Source organism: Uranotaenia lowii, chromosome 2 (assembly GCF_029784155.1).
Source record: "Uranotaenia lowii strain MFRU-FL chromosome 2, ASM2978415v1, whole genome shotgun sequence".
Lineage (NCBI taxonomy): Eukaryota > Metazoa > Arthropoda > Insecta > Diptera > Culicidae > Uranotaenia > Uranotaenia lowii.
The window spans coordinates 218,584,038-218,604,140 of NC_073692.1; the positions used below are offsets into that span (position 1 = coordinate 218,584,038).

At 33.7% G+C, this 20,103-nt stretch overlaps 1 protein-coding gene across 1 annotated transcript in view; it reads left to right on the top strand.

Moving 5' to 3' along the window:
• Positions 1 to 20,103, top strand: part of LOC129743682 (semaphorin-1A) — an 832,298-nt gene that overhangs the window by 674,449 nt on the left and 137,746 nt on the right. Inside the window, exon 6 of the mRNA XM_055735770.1 lies at positions 9,842 to 9,946. Coding sequence (XP_055591745.1) covers positions 9,842 to 9,946 — 105 coding nt within the window. The remainder of the gene's footprint in view (positions 1 to 9,841; positions 9,947 to 20,103) is intronic.

The window sequence follows — 20,103 nt, forward strand, 5'->3', positions numbered from 1 at the left end:
TTGGCATTCCGGTGGAAAAGGACGAAACTGGCTTAGGAAGCGCAGATTTTTAAGCAGCTTCTACTGATTGTTCTCTTTGATTTGGCCTTCCGATGAAAAAAGATGGAATGGGCTAAGAAGCGCAGATTTTTAAGGCAGCTTTTGCTCATTGTTTATTTTGATTTGGCTTTCCGGTGGAAAAGGATAGAATTTGTTGTGGAAGTGCAGATTTTTATGTCAGCTTCTACTGATTATTTGTTTTGATTTGGCCTTCTGCTGATTATTTGTGTTTATTCGGTCTTCCAGTAAAAAAAAAGACGGAATGGCTTAGCAAGCGTAGATTTTTAAAGCAGCTTCTACTGATTGTTTGTTTGTATTTGGCCTAGCGGTAGAAAGGACGGAAAGGCTTAGAAAGCGCACATTTTTAAGGCAGCTTCTGCTTATTGTGTATTTTAATTTGGCCTTCCAGTGGAAAAGGACAGAATAGGCTTAGGATGCGCAGATTTTTAATGCAACTTCTACTGCTTGTTTGTTTTGATTTGGTCTTGCGATGGAAAAAGACGGAATTGGCTAAGAAGCGAAGTTTTTTAAGGCAACTTCTGCTGATTGTTTATTTTGATATGGCCTTCCGGTGGAAAAGGAGTAAATATCTTTGGAAGCGCAGACTTTTAAGGCAGCTTCTACTGATTGTTTGTTTTGATTTGGCCACCCGGTGGAAGAGGACAGAATTCGCATAGGAAGCGCGGATTTTTGAGGCAGCTTCTGCTGATTGTTTGTGTTTATTCGGTCTTCCAGTGAAAAAAGACGGAATGGCTTAGGAAGCGTAGATTCTTAAAGCAGCTTCTACTGATTTTTTGTTTTGATTTGGCCTTGCGGTGGAGAGGACGGAATGGCTCAAGAAGCGCTCATTTTGAAGGCAGCTTCTGCTGGTTGTTTATTTTGAATTAACTTTCCGGTGGAAAAGGACAGAATTGGCTTGGGAAGCGCAGATTTTTAAGGCAGCTTCTACTGATTGTTTGTTTTGATTTTTCCTACCGGTGAAAACAGATGGAATGTCTAAGGAAGCGCAGATTTTTTAGGTAGCTTCTGCTGATTATTAATTTTGATTAGGCCTTCCGGTGGAAAACAACGGAATTGGCTTAGGAAACGCAGATTTTTAAGGCAGCTTCTATAGATTGTTTGTTTTGATTAGGCCTTCCGGTAGAGAAGGACAGAACTGGTTAAGGAAGCGCAGATTTTGAGGACAGCTTCTGCTGATTTTTTGTGTTGATTTGGCATTCCGGTGGAAAAAGACGGAATGGCTTAGGAAGCGCAGATTTACAAGGTAGCTTCTGCTGTTTGTTTATTTTGATTTGGCCTCCCGGTGGAAAAGGACGGAATTGGCTTAGGAAGCAAAGATTTTAAGGCTTCTGCTGCTGATTATTTGTTTTGATTTGGCCTTCTAGCTGGGAAGGCATTTTCCAAGAATTCTATCGAATTATTCCGGCTTCTTAACTTGCCAAAGTTAACAGCTAAGAGAAGCTTAAAACATGAGAAAACTGAAAATTGAACTATTTTTTTGCAAAATCTTTATATTGGTGGCCTCAGAAATCATTTTTCAATGAGTATTTCGATCTAAAAAAAAGTCATTAGCAGTAAGGTCAAAGAGTTATCATTCTGGATTAATGTTTTGAGAAAAAAAATCCTTTGTTATTTGAATAAAAACTCAATAAAAATATAGCTAGGGGGAAAAATTGGGTTTTAGAACTTTAAATTCAAATCCCTACGAAGAGTTTGAATTTCTAGAACTGCAATCTTTTTTCACCACGTTTGATCTCATGTCAGTTCATACGACCAGGACATGCTACTGGTAGAGGAATCGATTAATAGTGGGAAAAAGCCTGGTCCATAAAACAAGAGCTAGGCATTCGCGGAAAAAACGGTTGAGGCTTTCTTTCTAGTCGATGATGGAAAAAATTTCTACGGAAAAAAAAAGAATCTTTTTCCTGAAACACGTTCTTCATCTGCCTCGAAAGAGATGAAAGACCGCCCTTCTCTGATGGGCTTTTGCACTTTCGAATGGAAGTTTTCCCGAGTTTCTGGTCGCGGAAGCTGGATCGGTCAATCGATTACTGAAACTGACGACGACGGCAACGATGATGATGATGGTCAGAAGAAGCCATCCAGTCAACAACGAACCCATTTTAGGGTTATAGGTCTCGTTTAATCGATATTATTGAAGAAACTAGCACCGGTTTCGATAGCCTGTCTGAGTACTTCAAAGAAGCATTTTCCGGTAACCGATCAATCGTTAAGGCGCGGTTGGGTTGAGAGCTCTTTATATTGAACTCGTCCAGCCTCCACCCACAACCCTCTTCTTCAATTGGGAGCGACATTATTGAAACCAATCCATTGCAGTGGCGGGCGGCCATAACTTAGTTTGTGGATAAGGATTGTTTTCGGATGGTTTATTGCTGACCGCGCCATTATTATTCCTGGTGGAAGCAATTTTATCATGCTTAATCGGACACATGACAGACATCAAGGTTTAAGCGGTCGATCGTTGTGCTGTGGAATTTGAACGATTTTCAATTTACTGTTCTTGGCATATTTCGACTATCCTTCAAATAAATTATTTTTTTATAGATTTTATACATTGAAATCGGAATTCATAGCATATAGGGTGTTCCATTATGTTTAAGCACGATTTAGAAACAAGTTAGGAGCAAATTAATTTCTTTTTTCACTTTATTTTTAGGCTTATTTTACAGTGATTCAAAACAAAATTACATTCCAGTTGCTCATGGGCTTCAGCACAGACTGATTTGCGATGACTGCGGACACGTTCCGGAAACATTTTGGCAACCTTACCATAAAAGTTTTAGTTTTTTTTTAAATCATAACATGATTCTTCACAAATGCATCGAAGACCAAAAGTTGCAATGAGCTACTTAGAACAGTTTGAAACCAATGAAAGTTGTCAAAACTCAAATTTATCGGGAAACTATTTTTATCGTCTTCCACCCATATTTGGTGAATTCGATGCCTTAGGCAAACTTTTACAACAACCAAAGGCAGTCATTTTGGCTGGAAAAATTTGAAGGTGGTTCATGACATTTTAGAGATACGAAAGTTATTTTCGAACTGTGATGAAATAGAGGCCTAATTTGATCTACGATAGTGTAAATTATAATAATTCATGAAATTCTATCTGGAAGTTTTTTGACAATTTGTTTTCATGAAGTGGTCCTTTATAAAACAGTTTTTCGTGTTAGCTTTTTCGAATGGTTTTTTTAAAAGCTTTTATTCTGCAAATTTTCAGCTTCCCTAGTGTTGTGAAATAATAAGGCTGTGATAACTCCGAGAGGAACAAGCCGATTTTTTTTCGACCTACCGTTAAACGGGGTAACATTGCCCAAGCAACCAATAGTCACATATTTGCTTGAAAGAAGACATTGAAAGTTACTATTGGCTGACAAAGAGAATCAACTGCCCAATTCCCTTAAGTGAACTTTTTGTACCCATTATTGAACTTGAAAGTTGCAAAAGTGATTAATAGGTACGTTGTATGTGTCTTGTTTTGCATAAATCCCATGAGTGAACTTTATGTACTATTAACGAACTTGAAAGTTGCAAAAGTGATTTATACGTACGTTGTACGGGACTTGAGTCACATAAAGGGTACAAAAGTGCTCAAAACGGGATATGGTAAGTCACAAAAAGTGCATTTAGGTGCTTTCAAAATCAAATCACCACTTGGAGTTTTAGTTTCAGTTAGAACAACATCTAGGCGTGGTCTAGTGGTAGCGTATTCGATTCTCACCACGAAAGTCGGGGTTCGATCCCCAAGCTAGGTAATTTTTTTTCAATGAGTAAGTTGGTAATTGAGTTACCATTCTGATGCGATATATGTAGGAAATGTAGAAAAGAGGCAATTGAGCAATTTGTCGAGTTTGGAATCTGGCGCGTGACATCATGGCGGCACCATGTACAGAACATAGTAAATAATCAAGATAAGGTGATATGAACCGATGCAAGGGTGCAGTTAAGATAGAGAGAGATTTTTTTTGTTCATTCTACGATTTTTTTAAGCTGAATTAAAAGGCCACTGGAAGCTGAATAGAAGATCATTAAGCCTTGTTTTGGCACTTGAAAGTATCAATAAGGACTTAAATTTTGAGTCCGAGGAAGAATGTCCTTAATGGGTTAAATTCCTATAAAAAAGAATATAAAAAAAGAATTAAATTTTGAGCTGCATAGAACGTACTTCATATCAATAATGAGACTGACTAAGCGTTTTTGTTCCTGTTTTATGGGACTTTTGGTTGCTTGGGTGATCACAAAAACCTGCGTTGTATGTTCTAAGCTCGAAAATTCCGATTTTTTGAAGAAATCTTCGAGTTTTGAAACTTTTTCCCATGGAATTTAAATGCCGACATTTCCCCGCTTCTGAAAAATAAATAAGTCATTAAAAAATGAATGAACTTCAGAATTCAATTTATTCAGGTTTTACTCCGTTTTCCAGGTTTAATTTTCAATTCCACATTTTTTCGTGATCCCTATTTGCTGGCCGCCCTTAGCATTCAACAAATGGACCTCAAAATTTGTTTCTAATGATTGTGAAAAAAAAACTGTAATGATCTCTATTAGCACAAATGCTAAAAGTTAGAGAACATTTCAAATTACAGCAAAAGACATTTAATTTTTATCACTTAAAGAATATTCAGGAACTGACTATATTTTTTTTTATGTACATATGTATGTTTCAACATTCTCGCTTTATCAAAAAGAGGATTGAGTGTTTCAAAACAATTCATTATCTCAATACCTTCAATCTGTTTTCAACCCTCTTGAGAGTAGGGTGAGTTCAAAAAAAACATTGAATCATTTCATTATCAAATCTCATTTGCAAAAACCATACCTAATGACAATTATTTTGAAATTTTTTTCTTGTTTTTATATGTTAGAACCTAGTAAATATTAGAATATGAGAACCCTTCTTAAAAAAATAAGAATGATATATGTCTCAGCAAAATATAAATTAATTTAATTTAAACATAACTTGTCAACCAAAAAAAGTCTTATCTATTCAAAAAAAATTTTTTTTGTATAAAAGCTTCTCATAACAAAAACGATTAACGTTTCAAAACACTTTAAATAATCAAATAACATCAAAAACTTGAATATATATTCCAAATTTGGTTAAAATAATTGGAAATTTATTCGGGTTCTCTTATATTCTACATTGGATTTGTAAGGATCCCTCCCTTTTAGCCGGAGGGATTTTCAAATATAATAAAACCTGTATACCAACATAATTAACCATTAAATTATGTCTAATTATGTTTCTATAGAAAATTAGACAAAAATCACTTGAAATTTAATCAGATTGTGGCATATGTTTTGCTATTTTTGTATGGGAGCCACCCCCCTCTCCTTGAAGTCGGATGGTTTTGAAACTATTATAGAAACCATCTCCAGTCCTTTAAACGGTCATGTATCAAATTTCACGTATATCGGTCCAGTAGTTTTTGAGTGTATAGTGAGCAGACAGTCAGACCATAGGTGCCAGGTGTTCTGATTTATCAGGATTTGTCCTGATGTCCAAAAGACCGTCCTGATTTTCAAAAACTGTCGAATTGTCTTGATTTATGAAAACTTGTCTTTAAAATCTCCTGATTAGACCTGATTTAAAAAAAAATCAATTATAATTTAATTTGTAATTAAACTATGAGAAAATTGAAGAAATCTGTAATAAAATAGTTAAACTCGTTTAACCGATGATAATTTTCGATTCAGATGATATTTAAATGGTGTTTATCGATATGAACTGCAAGCCAGCTCAGAAACTGCTCACGTCTCTTGCATAAATTTAGGCGTTTACAGCACCTGTATTTCGCTTTTATTTATGCAATTTTATTTCCATGAATTCAGAACTGAGAAATCCTGATTTTTTTCTTCGCAGTATCCTGATTTTTTGACAAAACCAGAGTTAGACAAACAAACATTCATTTTTTATTTCTCGCGTAAGCTTTCGTTACGTCGTATGGAACAAAATGTAAACAAACATTTTTATTACGAGTAAATATAAAACTGACATAAACTAGTCGCAATCTGGGTTGCCAGGTGCCCCGATTTCACAGACTTTAAAAATTGAGTGATGAAATCAATATTCATGTATCGGTTTGATCCGTAAGTGCCAGATTAGACCGGAAATCTCGCTTGTATTCATTTTTTTAAATAAGAACGACACCCGCTCACACGCATCGTCAAATTTCTTGTTTAGTACCAAAATTGAGATCTGCCTAGTGCACAGACACACACAAACTTTTTTTTCAAAATTGCCCAGATTTTTTATCCTTAACACCTGGCATCCCTGGTCGCAACTTCTTTCCATTTAGAAAATTGATAACTTTCGCAGCAGTTTTCTGTGAATTCTCAAGATGTTCCACACGACGTAATGAAAGCTCACGCGAGTTATATAAAAGAGAAAATTTATTTTAAATGTGAATTTCATTATTTCAGAAGCACTTGAAAGGCTGCCATTCAAGCGGTTTTCACAATAATACGCGAAAAAAAAGGTTAAAAAAAAATTGAAGTTAAAACTTTACCTCGAAAATGGCAGTAGTGTATTTTCTCAATCCTAAAATTGAAATCGAGCAAACGAAACTTCATTTCGTCAAAGTTTTGAAAATTTTGCTATGAAAGCTTTTTTGATGCCTTGATGCCCTCTAAGCTCATTAAAAGAGTTGTTGTTTGGGTCTCAGTTTTAGCAAAATAAGGCTTCACTTTGTTAACCAAGTATAAAAACTTGTAGTCTCATTTTTTTGTGTACCACCTTATGTCAAGCGAAATAAGAGCAGGTTTGGCCTTCAGGACGTGGTAGTGAAATTCGCTATAATTTTGTTTTAAAAGTCCGCTTGGGAATAATAGTTTCAAGGATTCACGAAGCAAAACTCGACCGCGGAATAAACTGGGACCGCACTCGAGCAAGGCCAAGCAGTTACGGATTCAGAATAAAGGGTGATACGGTCAAAATTTGGTCAATATAAACTTGCCGTATTTCTTTCAATTTTGCATTTAAAAAACCTGAGCACCCCTTATTTTGAAGGTGTGTGTGTAGAATGTTGCTCCTTTTTTGATTTTGGAATTTACTCTTCAGTTGTCAAAACGCCGACCAAGAAAGAAGAGCAGCGTATCAAAATTTTGCTCGCGCATCGCGAAAATCCGAGCTACTCGCACGCAAAGCTGGCAATATCGCTAAAAGTTGCCAAATCAACCGTTACAAATGTAATTAAAGCGTTTGGGGAACGTTTGTCGACAGCCAGGAAGTCTGGATCGGGGGAAATCGAAAACCGGAAGCCGATGAGACGACAAAGATAGTTGCCGGTAGTTTCAAGCGAAACCCTAACCTCTCTCTTCGAGATGCCGCAAATAAGCTGGGTGTATCGTCTACAACCGTGCATCGAGCCAAAAAACGAGCCGGACTATCGACTTACAAGAAGGTAGTGACTCCAAATCGCGATGATAAACAAAATACGACGGCCAAGGCGCGATTCCGGAGGCTGTAGACGACGATGCTGACAAAGTTTGACTGCGTGGTAATGGACGACGAAACCTACGTCAAAGCCGACTACAAGCAGTTTCCGGGACAGGATTTTTATACGACAAAAGGTAGGGGAAAGGTAGCAGATATTTTCAAGCACATGAAACTGTCAAATTTCGCGAAGAAATATCTGGTTTGGCAAGCCATCTGTACCTGTGGCTTAAAAGGCAGCATTTTTATAGCTTCTGGGCCTGTAAACCAAGAAATTTACGTGAAAGAGTGTTTGAATAAACGTCTGCTGCCTTTCCTGAAGAAACACGGTTGTTCCGTACTGTTTTGGATGGATTTGGCATCTTGCCATTATGATAAAAAGGCCATGGAGTGGTACGCCGCCAAGGACAAGAACCCTCCCAACACGCCAAAGCTCCGCCCAATTGAGAAATACTGGGCTATTGTCAAGCGGAACCTAAAGAAGACCAAAAAACTGCTAAGGACGAGCAGCAGTTCAAAGCAAACTGGCTTTCTGCGGCGAAGAAGGTGGACAAGGTGGCTGTACAAAATCTGATGGCAGGAGTTAAGCGTAAGACCCGGCAATTAGGATTTGGAAAAGCGGAAGCCTAGTTGAATATTTTTCCTGTATTTTATATTAATTAAACTTGAAAAATAAATTTAATTTGATTTTTTAAATAAACGATTTCACCGATTTACACGCGTTTTCCCTTGACCAAATTTTGACCGTATCACCCTTTTAACTAAATAAGTAGGTAGTTAGGTAGATAAACTATAGTAGAGACTATTAATTTTACATGAAGAAATTGGAAGGAATTGATTGAGATTGAGTAAATCGTAAGTAAAAAGTGTTCTGTATGAACTATACTACAAGGCTTGAAATAAATTAATTTCATCAGAATGTTGATAAACACTTCGATTCCGGGGGATATCATTTTATCGAAAATGTGGAGAAAAAATTAACTCAAATTACTCATTTCACGAACTCCTTCTTGACAGAAAAGTAAGTGTTTTTTGTATACGGTTGATTGTAGAAGTGCAGATATTTCCCGTATCGTAACGCTTTTGATTGCATTTTCAATCAAATTGAGCCGACTGAGTTTTTGTTTTTTTTTTTATACTAGCATGTTCGTATAATATTTTCATAAAACCGATACGGAAAGTACATTGATTTTAATTAAATTTTGCTTGAAAATGGGCTTCAATTTTCCCGATATCTGGCCCAAAGATCGGGTGAAAAAAAAACTTTCCGAAAACGATAGAAACATGAAACACAAAAACAGTACAAATTATTTCCCTTATTCGAGGCGACGCGACGCGAGATCGCTACAACAGCAGCGCGGTCTCACAAAATTAATTTGTTCAATTAAAGCGCACGGTATATCCTGACCGTAGATGGAGTAAAATGCACCAGCATCCTCATCATCATCATCAACAGTAGGTTGGTAGGTATCCTGGAACAAACCGTTTTCGTTGATGAAACTGGATGCTTTCAGCTCAGCTCGCTGCATTCGAAAGCTTTCTCGTTTCGGTCCGGGTAAAAACTGCGGCTTCGAAACACAAACATGCACACATACACTCTCACTCGCGCACACACACTCACATCGGTAGCATCCAAAAGGTACTTGCAAATTTAATGAACTTTTGGCAAGTTCGTAAATTTAAAATTTATAGCCTGCAACAGTATCGAGCGAGGGGCAAAACGAGCAGCGGTAGAGGGGTAAAACGCGCCTCGGATGGGAAAAGCGCGGGCATCGTTCGTCCGTTTTGCTTGATTGTCTGCTTCCCGCGATTACTTTTGCGTCGAAATTATTTATTTAAACACTTCCGGTGCTGCTGATGCTTTTGATTTTACTTCTGCTTTCGCCGTTGTTACTGGTGCGGTCAACGATTTTATGCGACGGCGATGCAAATTTGATGTACAAACAATGGAATTCTTGGACCAAAATGGCGGTCGATTTTAACCGGTGTCAGTTTAAGATCCACACAACAGCTTTTATCTGCTCCGTGCCTGTAAATTGATGGTGGCTGCTGCTAGAGTATACCATTAAAGGGGGCTTTCATCCTGGCATTTCAGGAAGTAAAATTGTAAAAGCATCACGTTCGGAATCTATCTTCCCGAGCTAAAAAGATTGGCCCAGAGGCATACTTGCACGCATTTCGGTTCCATTTTCATCTAACGCCGAGTGCGAAACGACTTTTTTCTATTCCCTATAAGGCAATCGCGCGGCCGGAAATCGTGTTAGCTTCCGGTGTATATACATTTATTTTTCCACTTATTGCTTTTCTCATTATCGTTTGTTTTCTTCTTTCCCTCTCTTCTTCCAGATAACGAACTTTACTCCGGAACGGTGGCTGACTTCAGCGGTCTTGACCCAATTATCTACCGGGAACCGATGCAGACCGATCAATATGACAGCCTGAGCTTGAATGGTAAGAAAATGTCCTGCTCCCTACATTCGCTATTTATGTCCTCATTATTGTTCTTTTCCCTTTCCCCTCCCGAAATCCGAAAAATCCTACATTTCTTTTTCTTGGAAGATTGGTTACCACAATCGAAAATAATCATCCCCTTGTTTTTCTCTTGGTTGTATCGTCAAAGAAGTTTATGGTTCAAGTAAAACTGATCAATTCAATTTATTATGATTATGAATATTGATAATCTAATTCACAAACCACCTTACATGAACATTCATGGGAGATTCACAGAAGCTATACTTCTCTATTTTGGAAATATCATATTCTATATCCAATTGGATCAGTATTTTGAAATTTTATGTTTCTTTAGAAAATAATAAAAATACATAAATCTCTTAATTCAAGGTAAAAATAATACTGATTTTGAATTCAGAATTGCAAACCTTGAGTCAGACGCTTGATCTAGTAACTAATTTGAAGAAACATTGGAAAAACCATATTTCGAATACTATATATAATTCTAGATTTCTTTTTATGAAACACTTTCAGCGTTTAGATTCAGAATTCAGCCTAGGACTCAAAATTTGATTTAATAGCTAAGTATCGCAAATTTAATTTAGATTTTCGGATTCAAATTAAAAGTTGTTCTTGATTTCAAACCGATCGGGGTACGAAAAACACGTGCTTCGATCCATCCATGTAGATCAATGCAAAGTCAGCCTATCGACTTTGCTTCTTCTAGACAATAATACGATGTGGGACAAATGGTCTTGTGCGGCAAGAAGTTTTCTCAAATCACGCTCTTGGCTCATTTTCAACACCTTTCATGCTTCCTAATCTAATCTATCCGTCTATAATTTTCATTACTTTCATTTGAAATTCTTCCATACATTCTAATAGTATAATTCACCGAAATGCCATTAATCATTAAATTAAAATCATAAACCAGCGGTGATAAACTGTTAACACGATTTCAAACTTCAAAAATGAAAAGCTGTTTGTATAATATGTTCACTAGACTGGCCCAAATTTGTATGGAATGATTTTTACAACATTTTTTTCAACGCGGCACCCCCTAGGTTGGTGCCTTTAGGTGAAAAAATGACTTTCTGAAAGTTTCAGGTCATTTGGCAGAAGCACGAGCTGGCGCAAAGAACTTGAAATTTGTATGGAGATTTTCGGAAAAATGTATGAAAAATCGACATACTTGTAGTTCAAACAATTACAAACATGTTTGTAGAAGATTGTGACGCGATACGAGTTGACTGTGATGAGTTATTTGCAATTGAATGTGTGATTTTTTTCTCATTTCATCGATATATTGTGAACGGTGTATAATAGGTGGATTATTAGTACAAATTGATCGCATTGTCACACAATGAGGATAACAGATAGAGAGTTTGTGAATGCAAGAAGGTCTAAATGCCCCACAATAATGTTTGTCAGAGCTTTTTTTGTCAACTTTGCCGAGGACACAAACTTTATATTTGTTATTCTCATTGTGTGACGATGCGATCAAGTTAGTGCGATTATTAGTCCATACACCGTTCACAATATATCAAAGAAATGCGAAAAAATCATACGTTCAATTGCGGATAACTCATTACAGTCAACTCGTATCGCGTCACAAATTTCTACAAACTTGTTTGTCATTGTTTGAACTACAATTTCTGAAATTCTGAGCTTTCTAGCATACTGGAAACACATTTTAGAACACAAAGAGTGAAAGTATGTCAATTTTCATACATTTTGTCGAAAATCGCCATACAAATTTCAAGTCCTTTGCGCCAGCTCGTGCTTCTGCCAAATGACCTGAAACTTTCAGAAAGTAATTTTTTCACCTAAAGGCACCAACCTAGGAGGTGCCGCGTGGAATATAAGGATTTTTTATGTTATGGGCCAGTCTAATGTTCACTTTGAAGATGAATTTTTCGTACGGGCTCATGATTTTTTAAGGAATTCCAGAAAAAAAACAATAAAATTGACTTTCAAATAACAACCAAATTAGACCATGGTGGACCACGATCCTATTGGTCACCCTAATGGGAGTTCATTTGTAATCTTAACTAAGCCTCTTGAATTGTTTACAATTATTTGAATCTTAAATGTTGCCAGTTTGACATTGTTTTGTTTTGTAACTGTTCGTAAAGTTTTGGAGGGGAAATTTGTATTATTGAATGAAAATAGAATAAAACGCCCTGTTTTATTCTATCGCCGGCTACGATATGAAATTCTTCAATTTCTTTTAGTTCCCTCTGAGTTGACGGAAAAAATTGCTTTAGGGTAGAAATAAGTAATTTAAGGTTTTCCAAATTTGATTTTTTTTCTTATTTCTGTTCCCCCAAATAAAAATCCATATTGTCCCGTTTTTGAAACTAAAGTTGAATACTGAAGATTTTTAGTGACATAAATATTGTAAACTATTAATAGAAATAAGCTGGTCGAAAATGCTGATTTTTTTTAAATCATCAAAAGCAAGTTTGGTCAATAATTCAATCTGCAAAAAAAAAAAATTAACAAAAAATAAAAAGAAAAAAAATAAAATAATTAAAAAAATAAATAAAGCTAAGTTGGTTAAGAAGTGGAATCCATTTTTTTGATAATAGCTAATTTCCTAGTTGCCTGACATACAAAATTTGACAGCCTGTAAAAAGTTATATCCGACCTTTATCTAAATTTTAAAATTATCTCATTTTCGAGATATTTATGATGCAAGTGAAAAAGAAATAACCATATATTGCAGAGTTTTCTTCGAAATCCATCATTTTCAAATCTATAGCTGGAAAAACCATTGAAAATTCAAATCACTTTTGTGCGTGAGTGGTGCAAAAGTATGCAAACAATGTCAAAAATGTCCACAAATTTCGCATCATGCGTTGGAGTGGAGCACATGATCGGCAACTACGGTTAAGGGTCATAAGGAAAGTCCAGTCTCATAACAAAATTTTAAATTTTTAATAAGCAGAAAACTAAGAGTAGATCGCTGAAATGACCCGCTAGTTTTCTCCAATAAACTAAAAGTGATGCTCAGCTATGAGTCATTGAAACCTAACCTTAAACAACAAATTTTTGCTTGTTTCAGAGCTCGTAAGCTGAGATAGGATTCTGATGGACTATAAAACTTGTAAGAAATTCTAGCGGTTGAACCCTATAGTATTTCTGAAAGTGGCAAGGTCCCTAGCAGAATTAAGTATGCATTTGCTGGTTTATTTGTAAAAAATATAATTATTTGCTAAAATTCTGCCCCTGTGGAAAAAAAAACTATTTTTCGTTTTCGCAGTTTTTAAAAGCTTAAAAAAGTACTCTTGAATATAAATTTCGCAAGCTACGATCTTAATTAACCCACTACAATTGAAGTTCAATCTCATGATGGTTTTGCTTCGTTTTTGTCAAAATTTCCCGACAGACATTCCAGTAAAAACGTTTTTTAGAGGCACAAATTTCGTTAATTTCGAAATAGATAAATTAACAAAATTGTCCTGTGTTTGTGTTTCTATCAACAGAGAAGTATTGGGCCAAAAAGTAGAAAAAAATGAAAGAGGAGGATGTAGCCTCCCAAAATACAGATTTAACGAAATATATTCAAGTGGGTAAAACTGATCAATAACACGACTGAAAAAGTGTGCGCCCGCCGATGAGTGATACCAAGAATAAAATAGAAATACTTCTTACAAAAGAACGATATTTTTTTTAAATTTTTTGTCTTGAATAATCATTTCGATCAAACTAATCGGTTTTTTGACAACGCATTCGTAACTGTCCCATTTCTCAATTAATCAAGCTTTGAATTGATGAAACCATTGTTATATTTAAAAAAAAATTGTATTTAAAATAAGAATGTGTTAATTTCTCTCACACGACTTTACTGATTTTTCAACACATGTTTTGTATTGATGATTGAAAAAATAAAATCACAAATTATTCAGAATATTTTTAAAATTTTCAGAATAAATTCTTATTAAACTATCGAATTCCAATAAGATTTGAAAATTGTAAAAATCAGTTTTTTTATGATTCTCCCTTCTCTCGATTCGGTTTCCAATGTCAATTTTGATATTAAGTAAACATGAATTTTAATATTTTATTATTTGTGTTAACTTATTTAACGGAACCCTAGTCTTTCAAAAAGTCAAACATGTTTTTTTTTCGGAAAAAGCAGTATAAAAAAAATGCGAATATGAATAGTTTGCGAATTTTTAGATTTTGAATGCAGTAAGTACAGCATACTGAAAATTTCAAGGATAATGATTAAATTCTAAATATTGTAAATGATTTTTAAATTTCAGCAGATTCTCAGATTTAAACAAGATTTTGGAAACAATTTAAAAAAAATCTATTTTATTCAATTTTTTAGAATTACAAGATAGATGCAAATAATTCAAAAACCGCGTATGAATATAGTCATGTATTAAAGGTCGAAAAATCAAGATTCTCTAGAATAAATCAAAACAATTTTAAAAAAAAACCTTTAAATTCCTCTGTTCATATTCTTTTATATATTCAGCTTAAAATTGGAATAAACAAACATATTTTTATTCATAAAAACATGATGGTTTTTATTTTAATGATATTTTCTTTTGTCACTGGGAGCTGAAACTTCTCGATTACAAAAAGTAATACAATTCTCACCTTCTACAGTTTGACTTTTGTTCTTTGCAATGTTTAAATTTTGGAAAGATTTATCAAAGTTTTCAATAAAATACCTTAAACTTCATTTATTTCTCCCTTCAGGATTTTCGGAAAAATCGAAAGAGGGGTGAACAAAAAAAGTAATTTAATATTTGTACCGCTCTTTTGGTGTAAATAAAATATTATCAATCTCATCCTTCTACATATTTTAAACGCTTTAAACGTTCTTAGTTTCTCAAGTTTGAATTTCTTTTCAAGGTTTCTAACTCAAGCCATTAACAAAGAAATATTAGTTTAAAATTATTAAATAAAGTTTATTTTATTTGCATTCGTTGTTTTACCAACTAGTTGAATAATTAATTATTATTGTTTACTCAAAACTTTAAGATTATTAAATGATCATATTTGATTGCAAAGGATAAAAAGCAAGAATTGATATTCGAATTTTAAATGTTTGGATTTTTAAGAGTAGTCTAAATAAAATTTTATAGGGATGAGTCATCCAAACGGTTGAAAATCTAAAATAAAAGAATATAAATTTTGAAAATCTGAGTCAAAAGCAGTCTTAGAAAAAATAAATCATATTAAAATTATGACAATAGAAGATTCGAGCTCGACATTTCGGTAGAGTTTTTTTTTTCAACTTGTGAGCTGAATTGTTTTAGGTCAAAATTATGTTTCAAACAGCTTATCGATAGTTGAGAGCATTAGTTCGATAGTAGTTTGACTAAAAAACAAATGTCTTATAAATACAGTCAGAGAATAAAAGTAACTTGTTACTGATAACAATACAGATTGATTTGTTTTTTTTTCAGTTCCCTACATTTCAGTGCCGAAAAAAAGAATTCTGTATTTTTAATTCCATATTCTGAATTTGAAAACATAAAGCGAAAACACAATTCATATGTCAAGTATGTATTTCTGAATTTTAATCATTATGTATGTATGTATGTATTGGTCCCCCATCGGTAGCAAGGTCCAGCCTATGTCTGTGTGGCTTGGCCTTCGAATTGACTTCTAGGGCTTCCACGGCCGATGGTTCGTCGAGAGAAGGCATCCAACCCTTAAAAACCTACAATGGTTGGCAATCCACTCCGCTTGCAATAATTTCCTTGGGTTATCCCCAGATGCATTCCCTCTGGTAAATATTTAAAAACAATGCAATATAATATGTATATATATGAAATATAAAAAATATCAAATAAAATAAACATGAGGTATAATGTATGTTTTTATGTATGTACCTATATAGTTGGACCCATCGGTGGCTGATCGATAAACATGAGATATATTGAGTATAAAATATGATTAGTAGACAATGTAACAAAACTTAATATATTCGACATGAAATGTACAACATATAAATTAATAAATATAAAAATAAATAAATGGTGCTTTCTTAATGAAATCCATCAAAATAAATACAAAAATATATGGACAATAAATATTATGTGATTAACGGATTCCAAAAAATTTCTCCAGTAAAAAATAAAGAATAATTGCAGAAAGAATGACTATAAGCAGTTAACGCAAAAGCTGAACCTATTACTTGATTTTAATTAGGTTGATATAACAAAATTTATTTTCTTAGCTATTAAAAACAACAACAAATAACAAGTTGATATTGAGATTAAAAACTTCAACCATAATTTCAAAGATGAAAACTCTATAATGTATTAATCGTTGCATGCAGGAAAAATCAAAAATTTAATCACCAGCATTATTGATTGACCCATCGATGAAAACTTTAAATCATTTTAAAGAACGAAACATTATACATTAATGATATTAAAAAAAAATATGGCTAAATTTGTTATACAACTGAAAGGAAAGCAAGAAGAGAGGTTTACTTTACAAGACTCTTAAACATTATAAAACTGATTTTTCTGAAACAAAGATGTTTATAATATTTCCATATGTAAAGGTGATGTACCATAATCGTATGACATATTATCGTAACGTAATATTGATTATTCCACAGCAATTTATTATGTTACACCCTCTGCAACAATGAAACAATGTGAAATCTGATAAAAGACAACGGCTAAATGAAAAAAAGAAGAAACCTAAATAATAATTTTTTTTGCGAGAAAGAAACAGTAACAGTTCCAGATGAACATTGAAATATCTGAAATGGACATTACATTAATTGGTAGCATTGCGAATTATTCATGACTTTTAAATTAATTTCCACGATATCTTTGTTTACATGATGATTATGATAAGAAATTAAGTTATTATTTTAATCCTATTCAATGATTAAAAGATCTTTTTAAGAATTTGTTCGAATAGATAATTTTACTCAAATATGGCTTTTTTCGTTTTAATTTCACTAAACCTTCTCAAGACGTCTAAAATAACGATGAAATTTAGCTAAACCACCGTGCCTGACCGATACAAACATTTGGAAAATGCCATTCACAAGATGAATCCTAACGCGGAGTGATGAGACACGACTTATATTGCGAATGATTATCACTTTTTTTTAGTTAAAACAGTCTTTTCAAACACAATGTGCTATGACGAAACGGGTTGAAATAATTTAAGCTGCTTAACGATGATGAATCAAATTTTAATAAGATTTGTATTATAGGCCATGCACTACTAACAAACTAGCCGTATTGATTAGAAGATTTTTACCTTTTTGGCAACACTCCTCGAACTGTCCTGAAAGCTGTTAAAAATTACGAGAAAATAATTCATCCTTTAAAATATGTCTAGTACCAGAATTTAAACGCATCCTATTTGATTTCGCACTACTACCAAAGATAATCTGTAAGTTATGGTAGATTAACTAAACCTTGCCCACTCCAGCCAGGAGACGGCAGCCGCAACGAGTCCCCCACTGGTTCCACATTAGTAGACCAACAACCTGCAACCAAATCCCTTCTACCATCACCTAACGTGGTTTGGGCTAAAAGGAAGATGAATTAGAGAGCTCCTATCGGGCATAGAAATGACAATAAATAGTTGAGAAACTAAATTAATATGTTATTTGAAAGTGTCAAAAAATACAAATAGATAACAATAATGGAACGGGCTCACCGGGCATTTTCTCCTGGAATCATCAATGATTATCATTCAGCTTTCCATTTTTCAAACAACGGTTCGTCACTGACTAACTGGATGATTTTTTTTCTCACCAATCACACACACCATCACAGTTCTAAATGAATTCCAGTGAACGGTTTGATGAACGCGTTTCAGTACAAACACTTTTTTACCTCATGCCTCACACTATTCTCAATCACCTTCAAGCTCAAAATTGCGAAGGTGTATGCGTGAAGGCTTGGGCTGAGAATGGCCTCCCCAAACAACCGATTTTGAGCAACAATGATTTGGAACTAGTTTTATTTTTTCACTTTTTCACTGAATGGTTTTTCTGATCTTATCACTTTTTCGTTGCGATTTTCGGAAGGGATCACACTAATATTCCTAATAATGCACGACTTTTTGCTCCCAGATCATTTCACTGACTAAAAATTAACCGTAACCTTGACTTCGTTGTTCCAGACCGACACATAAATTGCGCATAACTTACAAACAGCCATGTTTTTCTTCCACATTTTTCTTTTCAAGATTTATCCGTCTTCTTTGCAAAAAGACTTTCCCTAACCGTAATAACTGTTTTCGAACACTTCACCTGCCGCACCATAAAAACGAAAAAAAACCCGAACCAAACACACGCATCAAAACTTAAATACGCGACAACCGACAACGCATAGCGACCGGGAGAAAAATGCGTCCATACTCGGCAAATGATGAAATAGAACTGATCTGAATTTTAATCATTATGAAGAATAAAAAAAATTAAATATTTTTCTTGAGCGTTTTAAATGTTTAGTCTTCAAATGAGTCTTCGATATAATAAATGTTTACTAAGCATAATTTTAAATTTTATATTTAGCTTTTTATTACTCCTCGGTTTTGTTTTTTTTTCAATTTTTAAGTTTGTTAAAAAGTATTTTTGATTAACATCAATGATATTTGCAATGATTGTAATTCAGCGCCCTATTTTCAGTACAAATGTTAAATTTAGCTAAATACAACAAAAAAAATTAAACGATTTGATGAAGATTAACACATAAACAAACAAATCCAAAACAAAAAAATAGTAGTTTAAATTTTTTTAATAATTTAATTGTGGTTTCAGATTTTTCTTAAAAAATTAAGAGATACAAAGTTTCTCAAAATCAACATATTTGCTATTACAAAGTAGGTGAACTCATAGAAATGTATTTATGTCTTCTGACTTCTGACTTCTGACTAAAGTTTTGAAGGTTAGATTTATTGAATGAAAAGTTGTTCACCTTTTATTTTTCATTTAGATCAAAAATGTGTTGTCAATTGGACTTAAAAATCATTTTTGCATAAATTAGAATCTAACTTCAAAACATTTCCATTTTTGCGTAAAAATAAGTTTCTAAATTTGGAGTTAAAACTAGTTTATTTAGTATTTGGTCTTAAATTTGAAATAGGTTCGACTGGAAACACTGTCCAAATTGATTGTCGTAAATTTTTTCTCATTGTAATTTTTTAATTGTTTGAAATTAAAAGATTTTAAATAATTATCGGTGGATCAAGTTATGCTTAAGCTTTACAATGGTATATTACTCTACTTTTGAATTATTTTTGTATCATTTTGATGTCAAAGCAACGAATCAATTGAATTATTAGAGACAACTTTTCAGTTGTGTGTTATTAATATTCAAAAATGGTTTTATCCAGATAAAAAATCTATTTTTCATTTGTAGAAAAACAATTATGGCTTTGATAATTTTTTGTGGCTAACCATCTTCTTTATCCATAGTATAGTATAGTTTTGGATTTGTAGCGTTTTACGCCAAAGATTAAACGGAACTGGTACTTAACCCGCGAGACCACCCCGAAAATTCACGCATTGATCTACACACCATAATTATCCGAATCTCAAAACAAATTGGAATTTTTTTTTTCCAAATTTCATATTTGGATCATAACTCATAAACTGTTCTTCTGAGTTTTTTTTTTTGAATTGAAATTTCTGGGAGATTTGATTTCATATATTAAAAATCAAAATTATATTTCTGTTTTCAGATTTTGAATTCTTCATCCACTTAAGAATTATTCATTTTTAGTTCGTATCAACATTAGAAATTAGGAATGACAAGCTGTATCGATAGTATTGTTCAAATTTGGTTGTGCATTCCAAACAAAATGAGATTCGTGATTTTCGAAGCACATATGCATTTTCAAAGATAAGTTAATTTTTTACGAAATTAAAAGAAAAGAAACTAGAAACCATCCTGAGTTTATGTTTTATATTCTGATTCGATTTCTTAAACTCCACCTTCATGCAGAGTTCCAACATTAAAAAGTTAAAAAATGGCGATCTTGAATTAATAACTCAAAATCAGATTCATCATTCTTATTCAGATTTTCATTCTTATTCAGATTTTCATTAGGATTCGGATTAAAAATGCCCAATTGACCTAATGATTTCAGATAGAAACCCAAAACATCACAATTTGAATAAAAGATTCATGAATGGAACAACATACACG